General features: G+C 32.2%; 4 protein-coding genes across 4 annotated transcripts; 1 reads left to right on the top strand and 3 right to left on the bottom strand.

Moving 5' to 3' along the window:
• Positions 1-3883: 3883 nt before the first annotated feature.
• Positions 3884-13534, bottom strand: LOTGIDRAFT_216443 (hypothetical protein). Its single transcript, XM_009058213.1, has 15 exons — positions 12983-13534; positions 11888-12051; positions 11471-11548; positions 10819-10916; positions 10524-10622; positions 10201-10302; positions 9534-9734; positions 8878-8999; positions 6896-7116; positions 6584-6691; positions 6125-6320; positions 5654-5713; positions 5402-5520; positions 4894-4988; positions 3884-4756 (listed from the first exon to the last, which is right to left on the bottom strand). Exons 2-15 carry the CDS (start codon positions 12023-12025, stop codon positions 4612-4614), a joined length of 1782 nt encoding a protein of 593 aa, XP_009056461.1. The 5' UTR covers positions 12026-12051; positions 12983-13534; the 3' UTR covers positions 3884-4611.
• Positions 13535-13625: 91 nt separating this feature from the next.
• Positions 13626-16094, bottom strand: LOTGIDRAFT_190284 (hypothetical protein). Its single transcript, XM_009058212.1, has one exon. The coding sequence runs from the start codon at positions 15973-15975 to the stop codon at positions 14062-14064; it is 1914 nt and encodes a 637-aa protein (XP_009056460.1). The 5' UTR covers positions 15976-16094; the 3' UTR covers positions 13626-14061.
• A 1814-nt stretch (positions 16095-17908) lies between these two features.
• On the bottom strand, positions 17909-18717 carry LOTGIDRAFT_162251 (hypothetical protein; the record flags this gene model as incomplete). Its single annotated transcript, XM_009058211.1, has 2 exons — positions 17909-18319; positions 18559-18717. 2 exons carry the CDS (start codon positions 18715-18717, stop codon positions 17909-17911), a joined length of 570 nt encoding a protein of 189 aa, XP_009056459.1.
• Positions 18718-20584: 1867 nt separating this feature from the next.
• Positions 20585-22202, top strand: LOTGIDRAFT_190269 (hypothetical protein). The gene is made up of 2 exons (XM_009058210.1): positions 20585-20658; positions 21286-22202. Exon 2 carries the CDS (start codon positions 21366-21368, stop codon positions 21768-21770), a length of 405 nt encoding a protein of 134 aa, XP_009056458.1. The 5' UTR covers positions 20585-20658; positions 21286-21365; the 3' UTR covers positions 21771-22202.
• Positions 22203-25110: the final 2908 nt, after the last annotated feature.

Here is a 25110-nt window from a genome sequence, read left to right as displayed (position 1 = left end):
GATGACTTGGTGTTGGAAATACAGAAGATAGTCTTGATGATGAGACAAGTAGCTTTCAACTGATTTCAGATGGCCAATACACTGCCTTATATACTGAATATTATTCTAAAATTGACAAAGATCTATTTGAGGTTTATTACTGAAAAGGGAAGTTAATTTGAAAGTTGAATGTTGTACTATAATTTTAGACAATCTATTTGTTTTGTTTTGTACATGTAAAGTTGGTTAAAAAGAGTGTATCCATTTGGTAACAATTACTTCCGAAATATAAATACATAATGTAATTAAAAAAATATGACGGACGGAAATGAATTTTTTTTTTTTACATGTTAAAGTAGGTTTATCATTGTACGTTTTTAGAACGTAATGGAGCTATGATAACGTTATTTTACAACCTGTGGCGCAAGAATTCATCATCATGCAACGACTAAAATCATAATATGTACGTACGTATGAAAGCTTTATGAAAAGTTGAAGTGAAAGATGTATAAATTATGCTATTCCTACTTCAGAATTAGTATATTCATTTGCAAGGTAACCCCCAAACTATAATAATAATAATAATGTGTATATTCCGATAGCGCTAAACTCCACGCAAAAGTGTGTTCATAGCGCGAACAAAAGGGTGTAAAGACTAACTAGAGTCGAATAAAACAGTTTTCACTTTGTTTTGAGCATTTTGTGTGTTGGCAAGGATTTTAGACTTTCTGAAGACACAAGGGGGTTATTCCGTTGGTTGCAGCCAATGAAAAAGTACGGAAACCATACGTTTTCATGCTATAGTTTGGCACTTGTAGTAGATTTTTTCGCTAGATCTCAGATTTCTTTGCAATAAGATCAGTCAGGTATTCTGGAGCCATGTTTGGGGTACATTGGTAAGTCAAAGAGGCGATTTTATAATCGATCCGCTTCGATACTGGCAACCAATGGAGCTTTTTCAGAATTGGTGTAATATGGGCGTATTTAGGCGATTTTGTTACTATGCGGCGGCGGTATTTTGGATTGATTGCAGTCTAGTTATATTGGACGAAGATGTTTCGGAAAGGAGACTATTACAGTAATCGATACGAGTTAACACCAAGGAACAAACAAGTGTTGCTGCCGCAGACTCAGTAATTAACTGTCTGATGCTTCCAATGTTTCTAGGAGTACTAAAAGAGACAGATTACCCGACCCCTGTCTACTGAGCACTGCAGATCATTCACCACTCGCAAAAGTGCCGTTTCAGTGCTTTGACATCAAGTCCCGGCTTTTTGAGGGGTGGTTTCACGACTGTGGGCTTGAATGCTTTTGGTACGACTCCAGATTGAAGACTTCTATTTATTATATCAGTAATAACAGGCAGAAGGTCATCTAAGATTTCAATAATAAATTTGGTGGGAACAGGATCTAATTCACAACTTGTCGGTTTTGAAGATCTAATCAGTTTTCCGACTTCCTCCTTGCTGAAGGCTCTGAACGAATTAAGGGTAGTCGGGGATTCAACTAGGCCACTTGAAGAGATGCCTACACCATTATCATGATTCAAAAGATTCAAGTCATTTCTGATCTTGGTGATCTTTGATTGAAAGTATTCACTAAAATCATTGACCAGTTGTTTTGTATCTTCAACTGGTGGAAAAGGATTCGCCTTTGATTTTCCCGTTGGATCAAACAAGTGCGCAAATAAAGACTTCGAATTCCTAGAATTATCTGTTTTTTGTTTCACGTAGTAGTCTGACTTAGATTGACGCAACATACGATTAACATCTGATTTCGCGCTACAGAATATCTGTCTGTGAATTTCTAATCTGGATTTGCGCCACTTGCGCTCCGCTGCGCGTCTCTTCGATTTCGTTTTTGAAATTTTATCGTTATACCATGGTGCGTGTGGCTTTATCATAACTACTTTTGATTTTGATGGGGCATGAGTATCGAGGAGTGTTTCAAGTGAAGAGTTGAACAACTCAACATATTCATCCAGGACATCTAGAGGGTTTGTGAAAAGATTCGTATTAAGTAAGTCATTGGAAAAATTTTCCTTAGAGATTTGCTTGAGGTTCCTGCACGTAACAATCTGTGTTTCGCAGATTGGAGTTTTGAAATTTAGTATGATGTGAATGAAAAAGTGATCCGACATTTGTTCATCAACCACTGATATTGAATTAACCATATGCTCACTCTCCCTTGACAATACCTAGTCACTAAGGTGGCCATTTTGATGGGTTGGTTCAGAGACATGTTGTTGAAGTCTATGAGAATCTAAAAGTTTAATAAGTTTATCTGATTCGTTAAAATGGATGTTGAAATCGCCGAGAAGCACGAGTTCGCCCTTTTTAACATTGACAGTATTCAAGAGTTCAGATATGTTGTTATAAAAATCTGTATTTGATAGCTGATTTGCCTTTGAAGGAGGAGGTCGATAGATACAAATTGCCCGAATGGTCTTCAGATAATGAGTAATAAGACTCTCAAGCAATTCGAAGGAAGGATATATCTCATTTACATTGTTCCTTATTTGAATGTTCAGTACACGTCTATGGATCGCGGCAATTCCACCACCATTCGTCGCAGTTTTTCGAGGAACATGCTGAAACATATAACCCGGAGGAGTAATCTCGGCAATTTTCGACTCGTCACCCACCTCTTCTAACCAAGATTCGGTTATAAATAAAATGTCAATATTATCATCAATGATCTTATCATGGGTTATAACAGTTTTATTTCGACAGGACCTAGCATTCCACAACACAACTTTGAGATTAGTGGGTTTCCGTTCGGGATGACATTAACAGAATTAATAGTGGAAGACGACCCAGTGTTTGCATGCAAATGAATTGGACGTAGACTGGAAACAACAGTAATAGGAAATACGGGGAGAGGCTTATTTTGTTTGCCGGTCCCAGCCCTAGATCGGCGGCCACTTCGAAATATATTAAGATTCTTAAGGAAATGTATGTCAAGATTTTCATTTGTCTTATTACCAAAGTTTTTTATTGAGTAAAGTTGTTCGCGTGAATAGTTAATCATGTTGGGATTAATGACAGTTAACTATTGAAAGTTGATCGTAATTGATTAAAACCGTTCACTATTGAGAGAGGAGTAAGGAAATAATACTCAACATAATCTGTTCAAAATCCATTGTTATACATAGAAATGTCAACAACTCCTAATTCCAAAACACACATATATTGAAAGTACCAAGGAATGATCCAGGATATGAGATAAATATCCACGTATAATTTTCAATATCCAATGTCACGAATTAATAGCAAAATAAACTAAATAGCTCAGAGCTCAATTACAGTGGCTGTCTGTGAGGCGCAAGGATATATTATATAGACCGCATAAATTTTAACAAATCCTACAGAGGTCAAAACGATTTCTGGAATTTCTAGATATTCTTTGGAATTGAATGCCTGTCTGTGTATGACCATTTCCGAGGGTTTCAGTTATCTCAGTCGCTTCAGTGGCGGGTACAGAAAAATACCCGCAAATGAATCTCCTCCTCCTTATTTTTAAGAAATTTCAAAATATGTTTTTTATACGTCTGTGCTCGAACGCACCAAATCAATTCTTGGTTCAAAACTTTTCTGTGGGATCGACACTTCAGATACTCGACGCTTCCATAGCGTTCCTCTTCTGGAGTCTCAACTTCAAAAGTTGTCCCCCATAAAATCAAATTATTTTCTATTTGTACCCCCAATTCCAGAAGGCTAGGTCGCACCCGAGTCGCTTCCCCTATTCGTGTTCTTATCAATATGCTCAAAATGATCCCCAAACGCCTGTTTATGCCAAGTAAAATTGTCAATTACCTAAGCACATTTTTGAGGTTTTCAATGATCTGTTTAATATTGCAGTAATAGAACAGTACCTAGTGATCACGGAAGCAAAACGACAACATGACCGGCAACAATGCAAGCTTTATTTTACACAAATAAAATATGAAACAATTGACACAATATAATCTACTAACATGACTTTTAAAACATTTAAAACTAAGCAAAAAGTATAGCACATCAACACTGACTAGATGTAAGATTCTTAAAATGCTGTAAAAATTGATAATAAGAATATGCATATATCTATACAAATTATTAACGGTGTATTTTGTTTATAGTGCATGTGTCCAACAAAGTTTAAAATTATTTGTCAGTTGTCTCTTTTACAGATCAAATCTCTGGTTGCTCATGGTAAGCTATGGCATCTGTCTTTAAAACATTGCTTAAACATTCATCCAATGTTTGTCATTCATCTATCAAAACATTCAAACATGTCAAAAAAATATGTTGGTTGTTCTGGTTAATTAAGTTTAACAATACAAAATAAACTCTTAACAGTAAATCTTACAAAATACAATAATAATAATACATGAGAGGCAAAGTCTGAGAGAGAAAGGGGACAGAATTGTTTGAATGTAAATAATTAAGATTGTAAATCAAAGCATTTTCCTTGTAACAGGCAGTCCATTCTATTATACTGATCCATAAGGCCAGGTCAAGGAAAGAGGCTTCCATTTTATTCACAACCAATGAATCCCTGTTAAATTCAAACTGAATGGCACAAACAGCAAAAGTATGAGAATCATGACTGTTATGATATAAATCCAACTGGTCCACTGGTATATATAGGCTAGGACCAAGCTTCCACTTGTAATCTTCTGCTATGCTCTAAACTTTTGATATAAACTTCAGAAGCTTCCACATTCATATGACCATATTCCCGAATGACTTCTTTTAGAGTTTCTGTAACATTATCAGGCATCTGCTTGGCATTTCTGTAAAGTATCAAAAGATGATGATCAAATGGTTTAATGATCAACTAGATCATATCAATGAGGTTCATCTTGAATCACAATGAAAATGTATAACTCGCCAGCTTAAAATTGATCTATTATAGTTTGTTTACACTTACCCTGCTATATAGAAAAAAGCTTTTCGATTTTCTACCAGATTCCAAATTAGTTCACCATTATCTTTCAATCTATGTTGTACATAATCTTTATTTTCCTGTAAAAAAATGTACAATTCAGCAGACCTGTCCAAAATTATATTAATGATTTGGATGCGAGTTCTAAATGATAACACATAATGGCAATAATTTTATATACAGGTGATAAATATATAAAAATATTTAAATTACAGAATTAAATTAAAACCAGTACTTTAATCCCATTGCACTAAGGACAACAATTTTTCACAATTTTGTATCAGGTATCTGATGTCACATGAAAAATACTTCAGAAAGTATAATTAGTTTGAATGCAAACAACCCTATAATTAGCTTATATATATACCTTTTTTACACAAACAGTTTAAAAAAATGCGCATTATACAGGCAAATATATGGTATTTACCAACATATACAAATAAATAAATTTATTAATAAATTAATATTAAAAATATCATAATAAATTCCAAACCTGATCTCTGGAAAACGCTGTGAATATTTTCAGTAGTTCCTTCTGACACAGTTCATTCCATTCCTTCTCAAAATAATAATCTTTGTTTTTATTGCGACAACCAAAAAATAAATAATTATCTGAAATAGGTGGGAAATGTATTTTTATCAAATTGATACTGAAATTATTTAAAACATTTGTATGAACATAATCACATTAATATATTAAACAGACAAATATAATATAACCCCAAAATATCACAAACTAACTTACTTTCAAAGTTCTCTTGCACTCTTTCTTCTATAAAACTTCTAAATGGTGCCAGACCAGTTCCTAGAACAATTATAATTAATCTTGAGAAAGAATGAATCATTCCCTACAGGATAACAACTACAAGGATCCTGTCTACCAGCTGGTCTTTGTCTAAACTTCTTAGCATTTATCTCTGTGAGCGTATGCAGGTATTACAGTGTTTAAATTGTACTTACTTTTACTATGCAAGCTTACAGTTATTTGCCTTAAAAGTAACAATAAATGTTAAATTTTGAAAAACAAATAGAACTTCTGTTGTGGTTTGGGTACATACTTTATACTTTGTACCTTGGCCCAACAGTTCTGTGTGTTTATTAATAGTATGATATCTATAATTCACAATTTCAGGTTGAAATATGCACTATAATGTGTAACCTGTTATAACTGCCTGATGGTGTATGGTATCAATAATACATAATGTTGGTACTGTACCTGGTCCTACCATTACAACTGGTATATTATTATCTGTAGGAAATGATATAGTACCATTCTTTACCCATAATGGTACTAATATATGACCAGTATTTATGCCAGCTAACCATGTAGAACAGACACCTCTTCTGGGTTCTACTATTTTAGTTTGATATTCTACTACTGCCATTAGTATATGGATTTCATCAGGATAGGCCTGTAACAATTGGATAACAAGTTCTAAAAGTTTATTTTAATAGCTAAATAAAGACAAATAATCTAATACAGAATCAAGTTAACCAGTCTCTATTTTGTATAGTCCACATGTCTACTAAGTTATTTTGTTTATATGTTATACTACCATTACACACAATTAGACTTATAGGCTCAAAAAAATAAAGACTGCCTGCTAGGCCATTCTTGATCTATTATAATTGAAACTTGCCATAACATGAACCTAAGCTAGCATATCAAACCTACCTTCTGTGAGGATGCTATAGAGAAAGCTCTTGGTTTTAATGGTGGTATTAAATCAAATAAATAATCAAATGGTATTCTAGGACAGGTTTGAGGAAAATCTTGTAAAACCTAGTTGGAAAGAAATATGGACATTTTTAAATTGTTAATAAATAGAAATAAATCATCATATTTTTGCTTCATTTTAAAGAACCCATAAGTTCAAACTTTTCAACTATTTTTTCAGACAAAGTGTGAATAATTCAATCACTTACAAAGAAATCATAATTCCCCTTTAAGTCTTGTCAGTTGTAAATAATGAATAATAAAACATACTTCTAAAGTTGTTCGTTTCAGTCTATTACAATAATTGTACAAATCTTGTTGACCTTCTGATGAACTTAACTCTTCCAGCTTCTCTTTTTCCCTTTCATCAGTAGAAAAATATGATAACAACTTGAAAAAATAACGTCTTGGTACACCTGATATATCTAGATAATTGGTCAGTAGATACCGTATTGTACATGGTGATGGTAAAGTTGTTGGTAAAAGATAATCTATAATATAATAATATCTAGATAACTAGTCAGTAGATACAGTATTGTACATGGTGTTGGTAAAGTTGTTGGTAAAAGATAATCTATAATATAATAATATCTAGATAACTAGTCAGTAGATACCGTATTGTACATGGTGATGCAGTGATGGTAAAAGATAATCTATAATATAATAATATCTAGATAATTAGTCAGTAGATGCTGTATTGTACATGGTGATGGTAAAGTTATTGGTAAAAGATAATCTATAATATAATAATATCTAGATAACTAGTCAGTAGATACCGTATTGTACATGGTGATGCAGTGATGGTAAAAGATAATCTATAATATATTAATATCTAGATAATAAGTCAGTAGATACTGTATTGTACATGGTGATGGTAAAGTTATTGGTAAAAATAATCTAGAATATAATAATATCTAGATAACTAGTCAGTAGATACAGTATTGTACATGGTGATGGTAAAGTTGTTGGTAAAAGATAATCTATAATATAATAATATCTAGATAACTAGTCAGTAGATACAGTATTGTACATGGTGATGGTAAAGTTGTTGGTAAAAGATAATCTATAATATAATAATATCTAGATAACTAGTCAGTAGATACCGTATTGTACATGGTGATGCAGTGATGGTAAAAGATAATCTATAATATAATAATATCTAGATAATAAGTCAGTAGATACCGTATTGTACATGGTGATGCAGTGATGGTAAAAGATAATCTATAATATAATAATATCTAGATAATTAGTCAGTAGATACTGTATTGTGTATGGTGATGGTAAAGTTGTTGGTAAAAGATAATCTATAATATAATAATATCTAGATAATAAGTCAGTAGATACTGTATTGTGTATGGTGATGGTAAAGTTGTTGGTAAAAGATAATCTATAATATAATAATATCTAGATAACTAGTCAGTAGATACAGTATTGTACATGGTGATGCAGTGATGGTAAAAGATAATCTATAATATAATAATATCTAGATAACTAGTCAGTAGATACTGTATTGTACATGGTGATGGTAAAGTTATTGGTAAAAGATAATCTATAATATAATAATATCTAGATAATTGGTCAGTAGATACAGTATTGTACATGGTGATGCAGTGATGGTAAAAGATAATCTATAATATAATAATATCTAGATAATAAGTCAGTAGATACCGTATTGTACATGGTGATGCAGTGATGGTAAAAGATAATCTATAATATAATAATATCTAGATAATTAGTCAGTAGATACTGTATTGTGTATGGTGATGGTAAAGTTGTTGGTAAAAGATAATCTATAATATAATAATATCTAGATAATAAGTCAGTAGATACCGTATTGTGTATGGTGATGGTAAAGTTGTTGGTAAAAGATAATCTATAATATAATAATATCTAGATAACTAGTCAGTAGATACCGTATTGTGTATGGTGATGGTAAAGTTGTTGGTAAAAGATAATCTATAATATAATAATATCTAGATAACTAGTCAGTAGATACTGTATTGTACATGGTGATGGTAAAGTTATTGGTAAAAGATAATCTATAATATAATAATATCTAGATAACTAGTCAGTAGATACCGTATTGTACAAGGTGATGGTAAAGTTATTGGTAAAATATAATCTATGATTCAAACTAGACAATTAGCCAGTAGATATTGTTTTTAAAAAATATCATTATCTATATTACTAATTTTAATCACTTTTCTCATTTAGATAAAAATATTATTAAACAGGTCATAGGAGAATCTTACCTGGATCATTCATTTCTAGATAAAATACATCATTACCATTCAAACCTAATAGATGTAGAAAGGAATCTATTGTTTTGGGATTATTCTGTGGGGCTATCATAACAACATCACCAGGTTTATAACTGTAAAAGAGTATTATTAGGTCTGTAATATTGATATTTAACTGTTCGAAAATTGTCAAAGTAGAAGTTTCACTTTTTATTTCTAACTTCACTTGTTTCTCACCTGCCTTATATTGTACATTTTGTTGAATAGGTCCTTAATAGAAATGACGGTATGGGCATGGCTGAAATAGCCTTACAACTAAATCAATCCCTTACATGAAAACAAAAGTTATCATAAAAATCCATTTATGAACTTTACTGCTCTCTAAGATTGCAGAGTCTCAATAAAACACAAGTTGTTAATTTAATATTCAAATGCAGAAAAAGGAAACACATGGATAAGAAGGCTCAAATTTTGATGGCAAGCTGTGACAGCACCTACTGATTAGCTTAGCTTAATTCCCATCTGTGAGACTAAAGCAAGATTGATCACATGGATGATGAACATGCTCTATTAAGACTACCTAAAAATAGAGAGGACTGGTCAAACCAAATCTACATGAATATTAAATGTGTGCTTGACTATTAAGTAAAACCAAATAAGCTACAAACCTGATGTTTGATCCCTTAATATTAAACTTTATATGGCGTACATCTTGAAAATGATCTTTAGCTGTTATTCTTTCATTTGATATCAATTCAGCATAAAAAGGATGTTCTAAACATGGTTTATTAGTAGGTGAAGCACTGGTCAGATTTAGATGAGGAATTTCATTATTAGATGAAAATGTTATTTTATATTTAGGCGGTGGACTGAATAAGAAAAGGAAAATTATTTGAAATCTGTTTTAATACAACTCTAAAAATGATATATAATTATATCATTTTAGCGAACAGCTAAACTCGGGTAAAAAATAGAGATTTAGATTAAGCATCATGTCAGGCGACAACTGGGCTGAAGACGAATCAGAAAATATTGACAGAATCAAATTCATATCATATATCATTAACTATTTTAATGACTATGTAATTTGTTCAGTTACTATAAAATTTCGACAATAAATCTGAAAGAAAATGAAAAACAAAATATTTTTTATCATCAATTGGGCAGCCTCTTACAGAATTAAAGCTCTCATACCTACAGTCGGTAGGTTTACAATTCATGCTGGCTAATAGTATCACTAAATCATATCATTTTCCTTCATCCCATTTTTATATAATTATGAAATACTTCATATTCAAAAGAGATGTTATGAAAACAAACTTCTAAAATTCTTACCATATTTTGTCACTCAGTATCTGTTTACCAGGTGGTAGAGGAAATAAATCTAGAAGTTTTAACCATAAATCTTTTAACCAGGAATCAACAACTACATCAGGTCTTCAAGATACAAGACAGAAATGAAAGATAGTTTGTATTGAAAATGGCAATATAATGTAATTCTCAATAGCTTGATTATTCTTTCAATTTTATTTTAGATGCAGTTACAAGTTTTGGTCAATAAAAATATCAATGATTGAAATATAGGTTCATTATCTCAAGAGATAGATGTTGACTATTTCCTGCTACTGAATGCTCAAAATAATTAACAAGGTACTTACCCTAGTTCATGTTGATCATCAGCTAAACCAATGGGCAATAATGTCTCACCTCCCAGCTGAAAGATTCTTTTATTTATCTTCTTTCCTATCACATTGAATCTGAAAAAGTTGATTTCAGAGAAATCTTAATTCATCAGAATTTAATTCACATTTTGTTATTCTTGAATCAATATTTTTCCTATTCTGGCTAAGCATCAAATGTTCCATTGAAAGATTAATGGTGTGGAGCAATCATATAATTTTGGAATTGCAAATGATTTGGAGCTACAGATTATTGCCATGAAAGAGTACTTACTTTTGGTAAGATGAATCACCTAATCCTAAAACACCATATTTCATGTGAGATAAAGAATTTTCTGGTAGATTTTTCCGCAGGATAAATTTCCAAAACAACTGAAATAACATGAAATCATAGTGAAATTTTTATAAATTTATAACAACTACACCTATATCTTGAACATACACTGGCTACATATCAATAGGTCAGCAGGGTTAGAGAGTTAACAATTATTTCAATCAGGGTTCAATCCAGATTGAATTCAAAATGCTCAGTTTGATCTTGCCAATGACATTAGTTTTTTAAGGTTATAGATAGAGACTGCTGCGAGTTACATTACATTTCTAGAATTGACAGAAAATCTCCACGCTTTGTAAAATCTTTTATTTTATTCGTTCATTGTTAAAATTTTAATTTTGACAAAAATGGTCAATTTGAATCTGAAGCTGTGATACAATATCATTTAAATTGAACCCTGTTTTCTATCTACCAATATCATAGTATTAAACTGCCTGATCTAAAATTTGGTCATATAATCATCAAGAATAGTGTAGATATTGTTTTTTGTTTATTTCTAATTTCTAACTAACTATAGATCATCTCATGATGCAAATACATGTTTCAAATACACATGTTCTCAGGACAGCTAGTTTTAGATGACTTGACGCACCTTCATATTATCTGGTGGATCTCCTTGCCCAGTGGTTGCACATACAAAAATAACAGTAGATTCTTTTAATAGATTGGCCTAAAATTATACAATATACAAAATATCTCATAGTATTTGAACACTTTAATGTACCATGTACACAAATATAACAGTATATATAATTCACTATATATGTATAATACATATTTATGCTTGGAAATAAAAAAATGCAGATTATCTGCAAGAAAAACAGTTATACAATAATGTATTAGAAATAACAATTCAATACAGTAGTCACGAGCCACTATAAAACTTTCCTGAAAAATTTCAGAACCATGCCATTCATTTCTGTATCTCAAAAGCAAAATATCTAAGCTTGCAAAATATCAATAAATATTACGTACAATATCTGTAGAAAGGAATAAATCAAATAATTACCACATCAAAACTGTCTAGAGCAATTGCCTTTGCTGAGAAATATCTCCTTTTCGCCTCCCTTGCAATTCTTTCAGCAATATCTTGAGCTGTACCCGTTTGACTTCCATATAGTACTAATAATTTTCTATCTTCAGACATTCTGGAATCAGTGCCAATAGTCTATCCTGTAAGAATCCAAAGAGTAACTAATACGGTAGCTCAACTATAGTAGAATAATGAATATATATACTAAATACCAATATTGCAATTTCTTTACAAAGATACACTCAGAAAGCAAATATTTGTGCTGTTCTATGCATCTTCACTATCTGTTTGACCAATCATGTACCTTAGTATCAGAATATGATATTTTTAAGCTTACATAATCAGTAATAGTGTAACTGTGTCCATAATTGTGTATCCATAATTATTCATGTTTGAAAGTTAAAAATTTGACTTATTAGGGAGACGATGCCATATATAGAAAATACATGTGAAATTTCTAGTTTGAGGTATAATTGAAGGGACTGTGCGATTCTCGTGCGTTCTAAAACTTCTCAAGACTATTAAAGCACAATAAAGACTCAAATCAATCCCCGAGTATGCCAACTGTTCCCCTTTAAAATGCCATCCTCACCAGTTGATAGGCTTCAAATTATCACCTGGCTTGTCAGGTGTGATTCAACTATAAACTTATAAGTTAATAAGTTATCTAAGTCTTCACCCACACCTGTTTATTGATGTAATTGCATCTGTTTTCCACCCTCAGTGAGTTTTGACCACAAGGTTGACAAGTCTGCAACCAGACGCAGGTAAATATTAGATGGTGTAAGATACAAAGATGGGAAAAGATGGAAAAAGCTGGCATGCTAGCTTTCAGGTGATCCTCACTCAGCACTTAAACTGTGTTGAATGTAAGGTTATTTACACTGTAAGCAAAATAACTACGCGTGGACGTGTAAATTATCATTACAACTTACTCCTCAATATAGCTATGAAATCATAATTATCTACTCATTGTTTTATTTGAACTGCCTGTTAGGTCATTACAAAATAAATAAATCATATTATATTATTTAGATCTAAGAAAATAACCATTACTCAATTTGTTTATACCTCGGGCTCGGCAATCAACTGTGGTAAATAAAGAAGATGTTGAATATTTTCTAGAATGTAGTAGAAAGTGCAAGTAGAGTCGGACATGACCTTTGACCACGAGAAGATGCCAGACTAACAACAACATTAGTCCGAAACTTCCGACATTTCTTTCATTTTTCAGCTGATTTCTTTAATGTAAGAATTTTTTTTCCGATTAAGAAAAGCGGAGACAACTCAATATACCAATCCTCAGAAATGCCAGTAACTTCAAAATAAAATCGATTTCATAAGATTAGACTTGTTGTAAAAAAGGGTGAGTAATGAAAGCAATAGGAGTCTGAAGATTTTGCCTCCCCCCTCTCTCTCTTTTTCGGAAAAATAATCTTCTTCGGTTGACATCTATTTGACGAGTTCAGAGTTTAATCCGTATTCCAAATATTTAAAAGCCCAAAGTAGGCCTATTCCAAATAATCTGAAATCCTTTTCGCTTATGTCTGTTCCAGTCATTGGAGCATGCAGAGATTGACAAAAACTAGTCGGTTTCAATCTGTCAAAATTTCGGATTCCCTCTTCATATTTAGAACATGGCCACGGCCCTTGTAGAAGAACGCAGCCCTCGTAAAAGAAGACCCAAGTAAATCCACCACAATGAAAGAAGATTGGGAATAGTATAACATTTTTTATTAACTTGTAAAGAGTTATAACATTATAAACTTGTAAACAGTTATCATTATATAAGAGTTATAACATAATAAACTTGTAAACAGTTATCATTATATAAGAGTTATAACATAATAAACTTGTGAACAGTTCACACAATCTTGTAACATTAAGTTTGAGATCGTTTTACGTTAAATTTGATCAAATTTAATATCAAAATACCAGTAAAAGTTCAAAAATGATATCGCGATTATAAATGAAAATTATACAATAAATAAATATCTATAAAATCAGTGAATATTTACATTTTTACAATCAATGAATATTTCAATATATCTCAATAATTACAATATGAACAGGGCATTTTCAATGCTTACACGACATTTTTACAAGTATTTAAAGTTCAGTGGTTAAGAAAGGAAATTAATACACACATTTTAATCAATTTCTTCCACAGTAGGACCTTGGTTACCACCAGATCGCCCAGTGGGGTCGGTTGATTGGCCGTTAGCTTCACCATGTAGTTTGGTCATTATTGGTGAACAAACCTTTTGTACTTCGTCTAATCTATGTTCATATTCGTCTTTTTCAGCTAAGGCATTATTATCTAACCATTGTATTGTCTCATCACAACATTGTTTAACAGTTTCTTTATCTGAATCGCAGATTTTATCAGCTCCACCATTGTCCAAAACTTGTTTAACATTGAACACATACGACTCCAGTTGGTTTCTAGCACTTATTTTTCTCTTCTGTTTCTCGTCCTCATCTTTATATTTTTCTGCTTCCTGAACAAGTTTCTCAATTTCTTCACTGGATAAGCGACCTTTATCATTGGTGATAGTAATCTTATTGCTCTTACCAGTACTCTTGTCTTCCGCTAATACATTTAATATACCATTAGCATCAATATCAAAACTCACTTCAATCTGAGGTACTCCACGAGGTGCTGGTGGTATACCAGATAATTCAAAATTACCCATAGGATGGTTGTCTTTTGTCATAGTTCTCTCACCTTCATATACCTGTATACTTACTCCTGGTTGATTATCAGAATACGTTGTAAAGATTTGGGAATGTTTAGTTGGTATTCTTGTATTTCTTTCTATGATTCTAGTCATAACACCACCAGCTGTCTCAATACCCAGAGACAAAGGTGCTACATCAACTAACAGTACATCTTTAATCTTCTCGCTTTTATCTCCAATCAATACAGCTGCTTGGACAGCCGCACCATAAGCCACAGCTTCATCGGGATTAATAGATTTGTTCAACTCTTTACCATTCATAAAGTCTTTTAAGAGTTTCTGTATCTTTGGAATTCTGGTAGAACCTCCGACAAGCACCACTTCGTCAATTTTAGACTTGTCTAATTTTGCATCTTTGAGAGCTTTTTCTACTGGAACCATAGTATTACGGAACAAATCCGCACACAAGTCCTCAAATCGAGCTCTGGTTATTTTCGAGTAGAAATCAAAACCTTCAAATAAGGCGTCAATTTCGATGTTAGCTTCTGCACTGCTCGATAATGTTCTTTTAGCTCTTTCACAGGCTGTTCTTAACCTTCTTAAAGCTCTGGAACTCTTAGACAAATCTTTACCAAATTTTCTCTTGAATTCTTGGGTAAAATAGTTCACCATTCTGTTGTCAAAATCTTCTCCACCAAGATGCGTATCACCAGCTGTAGCTAGCACTTCAAATACACCATCTTCTATTGCTAGAATTGACACATCGAATGTTCCACCACCCAAATCGAATATCAAGATATGTTGTTCTGTATCTGTCTTCTTGTCCAATCCATAGGCCAAAGCAGCGGCAGTAGGTTCATTAATGATTCTCAAGACGTTTAAACCAGCGATCACCCCAGCGTCCTTAGTTGCTGATCTTTGACTATCAGTAAAATAAGCTGGTACCGTAATTACAGCATTTGTAACATTCTCACCAAGATAGGCTTCAGCTGTCTCTTTCATTTTAGTCAATACCATAGCACTAACTTCTTCTGGTGAAAATGTCTTCAATTCGTTCTTGAATTCCGCTTGTAACTTTGGCTTGTCTCCGTCCTTCACCACTTTAAATGGCCAGTGTTTCATATCAGACTGAATTGTTGCATCATCAAACTTTCTTCCGATCAGACGCTTGGCATCAAATATTGTGTTGGATGGATTTAAAGCCACTTGGTTTTTCGCGCTGTCACCAATTAATCTTTCCGAATCTGTAAAAGCCACATAACTTGGCGTGGTTCTGTTTCCTTGATCGTTGGCTATAATTTCAACTGCTCCATGTTGGAACACACCCACACAGGAGAACGTTGTTCCCAAATCAATTCCGATTGCTGGACCTTTTGGTGCCATATTTTGAATGTTCACGTATATCTTTGACGTATCGGTTATAACTTGTTGTGTAAAAATCAATAAGCAAATTAGTAGCGAAAGCTAGTCACCCTTCGGTAAGTAAGGAGTTTCTATTCTTGATCAATTTTGGAGTAGCAATGAAGAGTTTATGCTTATATATAAACCCAAGTATAAAACTAGAAAACAGCAGAACATTCTCGATTGTAGTGAGACAAACAAACCTCCGTTTTGATTGGCTGATAATAAAATTCTTGCGTTTTCATTGGTTGGATTTATTATATAACTTAAATTGATAAACATGACTAGCAGACGACAGAAATGTAGAATCTTCTCAAATAATATTGTTCACATGATGAAAAGCAGCGTAGCGAATAGAAAAATGTAGAATTTTCTAGAAGACTACAGCAATAACATATGAAATGTACTCAATGAACCACTCATTTTAAAAACTAGATCATTATACTAAGCTTGAGAAAATTTTGTGTTTTTGAGGAACCTTCCCAATATGTATAGCAGGCTATTTCAGTATAATATTGCTAAGTTTTAGCTCCGTCATATAATGCAAGGTGCTGTGCCACTTTCAAAATTTTCTCTGGGATGAAATGTTGAAATGTGGCTACATAGCTTATGGAAACACATCTGATGTGACAATGTAAAGCATACACAGCCGAATAGTTCCCTAGCGAAAAAAAATATTAACTAGAGAGAAAAAGGTAGTTCTTGTTTTGTGAAATTTTTAAGAGTTTTCAAGGATAGTCTGATTTTCAATTTTTCTCACCATCACAATAAAAAAATTTCTTTACTACAAATATGTTACTGTAATGTAAATTGGTACCCTCCACCTTAAAGTTATGAAATGTCTTAATTGAAAATGATTTCTGTACGTTCAGACAGGATTTCAACCATGTCATTTAAAGATGTTTTTTTTTTGGGGTCAAATTAAGCAAACTAATTGATTACTTCTATTGAATTATCATGTGTTCTTAATCACAACATTATGTTCTTATTGCATATAATTAAGAGTTTTAGCAAATCATAAATGTCCATGTATGTACAGTCTTTATAAACAAAAAAAGACTTTTTGACCTTTCTTCATCGGTCACTCATTGAAATTCTGGTGATTCTCCTTTAAATTAGCTATAGTTGTGAATTAATTATGGACATGTGAGACAAACTGGTATTTTTCCAAGTCATTAAAACACTTCTACTTTCTATTCATAAAAGATATCAAGATAAGTTAATTGTATCAAATACATCCATTAAAGGCATCATACAACGAATGGTACATTTGAGAAAGGTACAAAATTTAAAAAATTCCAAAATGAAACGAAAGATGGATATGTCCTTTATATGATAATAGATGGTTATAATTAGGGTTATATTTATTATAAAAATTACTTATAGAACATGATGAAAACTAAAATAAAGACTCGAATAAAATTCACAGAACATTGTATAGGTAATATAGTACACGATAGATGGTATAATACAGAATATCTAATGTATATTGAACCCTGAGTATATAAGTTAAGTAAATAATATTGTAAAAAAAACTTCAACGTTTTAATTTCCTTTTCTCGGGGCAAGAATAGTTAAAACTGCAGACCGTCCCTGCATTTGTTTCTGACATAGACTGCAGTGATTGTGGGGTGAGGCACAATCGCAAACCATTCCGTTTCTTTTCATAAAGTGAACAACGGAGGAGGAAATGTTCTAAATGTTCATTTTTATTAAATGAAAATGAAATAAATGAAAATAAGAAAACCAATTTTTAAAAACTCTTATTTGAACCCATACAGAGTGATAAGCAACGTTAAACTCAACATCTTTATCCATTTCCTTTTAACATAATACACCAGCAACTAATATAATAAGCATATAATATAATTAAAGAGATAAAACTAAACCATATTAATATAAGGATTCTGTTCATTTAATCAAGGTTGTCTTTGATACTTTTATGAACTCCATTTTCAAACTTATTCCACTTCAAAATTTCAATTAATTTCTGACATGGTATTTTTGGAGGAAGGAATTTCCCATCTGCCAATATTTTTCTGTAACTTTGTTTTACCTCTTCATCTTCTATTTTATTTAATAAAATATTTAGTGTGGTGTCAGCTTTGACTGCTCCTGGACCATAGTTCAATACTCTTATACTTGGTTCTTCTAAGGCAAGTGTTTTAAAATACATTTCTCTTCCAGTTTTCATTGCACAATGAACGGCCCAACATTTGTATGGTTTGACAGCTGCATGAGACGACATATTCACAACTACTTTAGCTTGATCTGGAAAAGCTTGCAAGAAATTGGCATTTAAAGTGATCATTCCAGCTAAATTAACCTGAAAACAGCCACTGATCTCCATAAGATTTTCAAGATTTTTTTGCAATATTTGGTCTGATCCATTGTACCTATATTATGAACTATAATTGCTTGTTGAAAATCTTGCACAATTATTTTATGTTGCTTGAAAATAGAGCCAAACAACGAATCAAAGTCTTCTTTGTTGACTGAACCTTGGTCAAACTCTTTTATAATAACTTTTAAATTTCTCTCCTTACATTGAGGCAATGCCAACACCTCTCCTTTTACTGTCTCTAAGTCAGATCCAGTTCTAGCTAATAAGATTAGCAAGGATTCAGCTTCGAGATTTTGAGCAAGCTGATAAGCCAGGGCTTCTCCAATACCACGACTAGCACCCGATATAATACACACTGACTTCCTCTCCAGTAGTGACATGTTGATGATAGTGTGATGCTTTCTGGTTCTAGAGAGACTAAATTAACACCAGGGAGATTCGTATGCCTGCAGGAAGAAAACACGAGGCCAATTCTTGAAAACTGTATTACAACTGAATACAAATATGGTGTGCGTTCCAGATGACGATTGGTTCCAGTTGATTCGACCCTATTCAGGTCGTTTCGTCTAGAAAGTGCGTTCCATGCAAACAATACCACATGGCCAAATAATTCCCCTCTAAAAAAAGATAGTAGGACTAATTGTGACTTTGAAGAAATATAAGTTAAAATCAGTTTTCAGTCCAAATTTGGGATAGTTTTGTTTGAGTATACCTTAAAAGCAGTGTACTTATTTCAAGTATAAAGTTACAAATCCATGTGATTTTTTTTAGTTTTAAACGTCTGTGACTACGGCAATAAAAAGCCTACTGCAGATATATTAATAACGTGGCAATCCATTTACAGATTTCCATGGTTTGTTATGCAATCGATTATTTTTTTTCCCAATCCTACATTAAGAATCTGAAAGAATATATTTATTACGGAAACGGCCATGAGTCTCAAATTAATTATTATGGATAATCTGTACGGTTTTTATACCTTAAAAGCAGTGTATTTAATTACTTAATAACGAAAATGTGCTTCTCTCGGGTAAGAGCGCATAAGTCACTTCCGGGATTTGTGAATTACAGCATAGAAATGTATAAAGGTCGCCAAAGGTAATTTTTAGAAACTGGAAGTTCTCATGCTCAAACCGGAAGTGATTTATAAATTTTTATGACGCAGTTTTATTTATATTGGCATTCTGTCTATATCCTGTACTTTTCAGATCGATCCGATAATTAGAGCCAAAGTTTTAAATTTCATTTTCAGGCAATATTTTTTCTCTACAAAAATTTTCTAAATTTTAGAATTTACATTCTATATATCTTATTACAAAGAGCATAAAAAAAAGAAAATTTGAGGTAAATCGTTCCACAGAAAGCTCTATAAACCAAATTTTTGCACATTATGCAATATGTCACTTCCGGTTCAGCAAAATTTTTAATTATGATATTCATTTATGATTACGGTCCATTTAAAACTCTTTGGTCAAAACAGAAATGCTCCAACATTTCCCAATTAATTCTACGAAATTTGATGGAAGAATTTGTAGAAAAAAATCATATGATCAAATTCATATTACGGGTGACTAGGTCTGATTATCTACGTGTGTTGTTTTTGTCAGTTGAATAATTGAGAGGTTTATCGTGATGCGGTATAAATTAGTTCTAATATATTTTACAAATTGAGAATATTGAGGTGACATTTCTGGAGTGTAATATATACTTGATTGATTTATCATATACCAGAAAGTTTTAATTTCTGGTAAACAGCACTAGAGTTAAAAGCTAGCAGTTAACAGGCTAGATGTTTCAAAGGGTTTGAAATCCAAGGGATAATGTTTCGTTGCCACGCTCGGAGCTGTCTTCAATCTACTGACTAATTTATCCCCTGAAAAATGAAATACAAATTTGCTTACTGGGTCGTTTTCATTACACTATTGCAATAATATAATATACCACAATGATTTGGAGATCAATATAGATATAACCAGATATAGAATGATAATGATGAGCCTCATTATTTACTAAATGGCATGAATTTTGATGACGATTGAGAAAAAATCTGGCAACACTACACGAGCTTTACTTGCTATTTTCGTATTAAAAATGCAATCTCTGATTATGAATCGATGACATGTTTGCACTTATTTCATTTCATCATATTGCATAGTGACACAATAAAAAATCTCACCATATTATCCATTTTCACATGTAGGTCTTAAAAGTAATACGAAAATAATTAGGCGAAACCGGAAGTAATATGGCGGACAGAATTGTAATTTTCTAGAAATGAAAACAATGAATATTTCTTCAAGACCATGATATGCGAAATTAACGTTAGTTTCATATATATTATATTGTTTCGAAATAGGACAGACATAAAGAGCTTAACCTTTTGTGAAAAATTGGTTCTGCATTTATAAGTCTATTGACATTTCACTTTTAAATTTAAAAGTTCTATACCATATAAGGCTTATCATACAAATAGTCACCTATTTTCGTGTACAATGTTTGATCTATAAATAAGTCAAGAAAAAAACGTTGTATGGATACCGGGTGGTATAATTAACTTCTCTTTTTTAATATCAATTCATTATAATTAGTGACAATTCCTTCAAAGAACCACAATTTAAAAAAAATAAGATACATAGTGTGATCTATTGCTAAAAGTCACTGAAACAACATAAGAATATGGCCCACTTTGTGTTAGAACGAAATTAGGTTACTCGACTGTATGCCATGATACGATCTACTTCAGATTTTTAAGTACTTATGTTACCTTGTTCAGGGACGACATTTAATTTGGTATGCAGTTTTTGTATATACATAGTCTTTTAGTTTGATTTAAACTAAGAGCAAATTGACTACACCTCAATCCAGATATTTTAATGCTGAAAATTTCCATCTAAGCCTGTCCTGTGCTGCTTTTGTTTTAATTAGTTTCTTCATAAAAATCTTTTCAGAATGCAGCTGGACATCTTTTAGATATCTCTAGGAATAAGATGAATGGTTAGTTAAAAGACATTGGACAAAGAAAACCAAAATGCTTTTCACACTCAAGGAAATGGTACGATGGATGCGTATGACAGGATTTGAATTATGGCTTCACATGATATCAGTGTTCATATTTTCAATAATAGCAGTTTTAAAATATGAAGATATAATAACTCAGTCATGGTGGATTATGTTTATACCTCTTTTTGCCTGTGATGGACTAAACGCGTATTTCTGTGTTATTGTATTTATTCGGATGTGTCATGAGGGTGATAGAAGAATAGGTGCATTACGACTTCTTAATTCAATAATGAGTATAATGTTATTAACAGTGTTTAAATATTTACTGTGTAGAAAACTGAATGATCAAGAATCTTTGGCCCCATCAGAAGTTATGGCACCATTATTTATTTTATTACAGATAGTTATGATTCGTGCCTGTAAACTTCATTGATTCCAGATACATTGCAATTCACATTCTTTATCATTATTTAGTATCATTTTGTGTTCATAAAATAATGTGTTTATAGGACAGGACACAAATATGCTTTTGAGTTGAACTTAAACAACAAAGTAACAGCCAGAAAAGAATTGAAGTCAATATGGTCTAATTCTTGTATATTTGAGTTCAAAGCATTCGAAATTAATTTCAGGACAATGTGGAATATATTTAGGATTAACCATGAGGCCAAGAGTTTTAAGATAATTTTCACCATAATAGAATTGTAATCAAATTATCAGAACAATGTCCCAATCATAAAATGTTCAGTATTGCTGAAACACTACTGACATTTTAAACAGATCAATTTTACTTTGTGTCATATATGGTTAATAATATCATCTTGTTAAAAATTACATTTTTGTACAAATAAATCATATTTATAATAAGGTTTTGTTATACGTTTTTGCAGAAAATCTGAACCATGCTTTCTGGGTATTTACTGTTGATAAAAAAGGTAATTGAGTCTACAGTTGAACAACAAGTTTTTAAAAAAGAATATATATGCAGATTTATTGTTTTCAGGGTTTAATTTGTTAATTCAGAAGTACTAGAGTTGATGAAAATCACATGGAACAATAAGTTTATTTATATCGTTCACAATCTTATCTTCTCTCTAAAAATAGGGGTAGATCCCAAAGTTGATTGTCTTGTTGATATAGTCTCTGACACCAGACACCTTTCGTCGCAGCTGTGCATAGAAGTGAGACAGGATGATTGAGTCTAATGTATATATGTGACATCAGTACTAATACCAATTATCTAAGATGAGCAATTTCTGCCTCAGAGACCAATGTACGATTGATCCGAAGGTAGGCTGAATCTGTCCCTTTAAGTTTGAGAAAATGGTTATAGCATTCTACATCAACATAACTGTAATATACCCCTATAGCTAATATTTCTGTCTCTGTTCTGTTGACATTTGTAAACAATGGGTAGCAAAGATCAGGGGTGGGTATTAAATCCCAAACATTATTTAACTACATGTAGTTGAACCAGATGCAGATTTAGTATAAATAATAAGACATAACATAGATTTTGTAAGACAGAAACTATTGAATTATTTCTTTTTTTATGAAATTTATTAGAGTTTTAAAGGATAGTCTGATTTACATTATTCTTTTTAATTTCTTTACTACAAAATATACACTCCACCTTAAACTTATGAAATGTCTTCATTGAAAATGACTACTGTAGGTTCAGATATCAACATCGACATTTAACAAGTGGTTGCCTAGCAAGATACACCCACTTCCCTGATAAATTTTCAGTATATTAAAGGCGGTCCACAATCTGTGTCCTATCGTATCAAAAATCTAATTTATCTAACAAGATATTGTTAATTTAATCAAACACAAAATTTCATAAAGTTTTGATGAAAACTGCCAACAGATTTGATGTATTTTTACTAATTCAAGGGCAATAACTCAAATTCCATTCATTGAAAAATTGTCAAATTCAAACCAAGATCACATTGTAATAGATGATCACGCCGGATTTAATTAAAATCAGGTGAAAACTGTAGACTCTATTGTGTTTACAAACAAATTTTAACGCGTTTATCCTAAGTCAAGACCAATAACTTAAAAACTGTTCATCGAAAAATTAAAATTCAAACTTGACTAAGATCTCATGAATATAAATAATCACACCAAATTTCATTAAAATTGAGTTCACAAGCCAATTGTCGACGGACGGACGGACGAAACGACGGACAGTGACGACGACAGTGATGACTGTGATAGGCTACTTATATGAGCTCCACTTTCAAACTTATTCCACTTCAAAATTTCAATTAATTTCTGACATGGTATTTCTTGAGGAATTGTATAAAGATGCGTAAATCTACGTCTAAACGAAGAAGTTACGACCATATCTTTAATTCGCCACGAAATGTCAGGAAATTACGTTTCAGGGAGTAAAATTCTAAAATTATCTAGAGGAGGTCCCAGATTTCAGAAAATCGTGTTTCCATGCTTCCAATGGGCGTCCTCGGTAGCAATAAAGTTAGCAATAACTCTATAGAGAGCACTTTACGGTAGAGGAGGGGATGGGGTAAATAAACTGCAAACATGTTGATTGTAGGTTAAATCCGACGTCGATGCTACCTTAAAACATAACTTTAATATGTTTATCAAAACTACTACATAAAAAAAAAAATAATTTTTCAAAAAACGTGAAAATTAAATCGTCATTCTTAACATCATTAAAAATTGCCGTGTACAAATTTTAGAATAAGAGAAAGAGAATATTTTCTCTATGATTTATAGCTGGGTTTATCCAGAAAGTACGGAGTGTATCCAGCGAAAAAGTTTATATGTCTACATCGCCCATCGAACCAACATCTCTAGCAAAGGACACCAAGCATAATTATTATGTTAATAACTAGTTTGCTACAGATTCATTCAGCCTCTTTCGAGAACTGATAACTTCCAAAGGGTATTGTAAAATGTAAAAAAGGACAATAGACTGCCCTGATTTCCAGGCCTTTCATCAAAATACCCTTAACTAACATCATCGCACTAAGCTGCATCATACTTGAATAAGATTTTGTGTTAGCATTTCATTACGCATAGTCAAATTGATCAATAGATCTGAAATTACCCATCTATCACTAAGACACAAAGCATGATTATGTTGGTAGCGATTTCGCTAAAGATTTCACAGACCTAGTCATTCACTAGTTCACAAACAACCATCAAGTGTCTTTCATCGAGATTTACATATTTGGACTGCAGTGTGAATGGTCTCTCTGTTTAATGTTATTTCAAATCGATTCAAAACTGAATGACGAAAAAAAACCTAAAATATCAGGAATTGATTTTAATGTCAATAATAAACATAACAAGATAACAAGCATTAACAATAAATAACAAATTAATCAATGTCTCTTCAGTAGTCTCTGTCTTCGTTTAACCTTGGCGATTTCGGTCAGGGATCTTGTATTCTTGGAACGACTTCTTTTATTTCCGAACCATTTCTTGACTTGTTCTGTGTTCAGACTGGAAACCTGTGCTAACCATTCTACTTGTGAAGCTGTTGGATATGGATGATCCAGATGACAATCGTACCATTCTTCAAGAACTTTGAGAGAGTTACGCATTAATACAGGCCTAGTTCGCGTTATTGACGGTGAAGGTCTATCACGAGAAGAAAGTAATTTCAAACTGTATTCAACCCTGTCAATTATCTTGTTTAGTTGAGAGTCAATATTCTGGTTATGGAAGTCCTTCATTGCATTTGACAGTTCGCCTTGAATCGAGTTCAAACGTTCCATTTCAATACTTGCTGAGTA

This window comes from Lottia gigantea, assembly GCF_000327385.1.
Source record: "Lottia gigantea unplaced genomic scaffold LOTGIsca_33, whole genome shotgun sequence".
Taxonomy (NCBI): Eukaryota; Metazoa; Mollusca; class Gastropoda; family Lottiidae; genus Lottia; species Lottia gigantea.
The sequence above is the reverse complement of the archived record's forward strand: the minus strand, read 5'-3'. Positions and strand labels throughout refer to the sequence as shown.

Bases quoted from the DNA above. Each gene is read 5' to 3' on its own strand.
- LOTGIDRAFT_216443 (XM_009058213.1), bottom strand. From the start codon at position 12,025: ATGTCTGAAGATAGAAAATTATTAGTACTATATGGAAGTCAAACGGGT. The intron at 11,549-11,887 runs GTAATTATTTGA...GTATAATTTTAG, and splicing joins CTCTAGACAGTTTTGATGTG to GCCAATCTATTAAAAGAATC. The intron at 10,623-10,818 runs GTAAGTACTCTT...CAACTTTTTCAG, and splicing joins GGTGATTCATCTTACCAAAA to ATTCAATGTGATAGGAAAGA.
- LOTGIDRAFT_190284 (XM_009058212.1), bottom strand. From the start codon at position 15,975: ATGGCACCAAAAGGTCCAGCAATCGGAATTGATTTGGGAACAACGTTC.
- LOTGIDRAFT_190269 (XM_009058210.1), top strand. From the start codon at position 21,366: ATGCTTTTCACACTCAAGGAAATGGTACGATGGATGCGTATGACAGGA.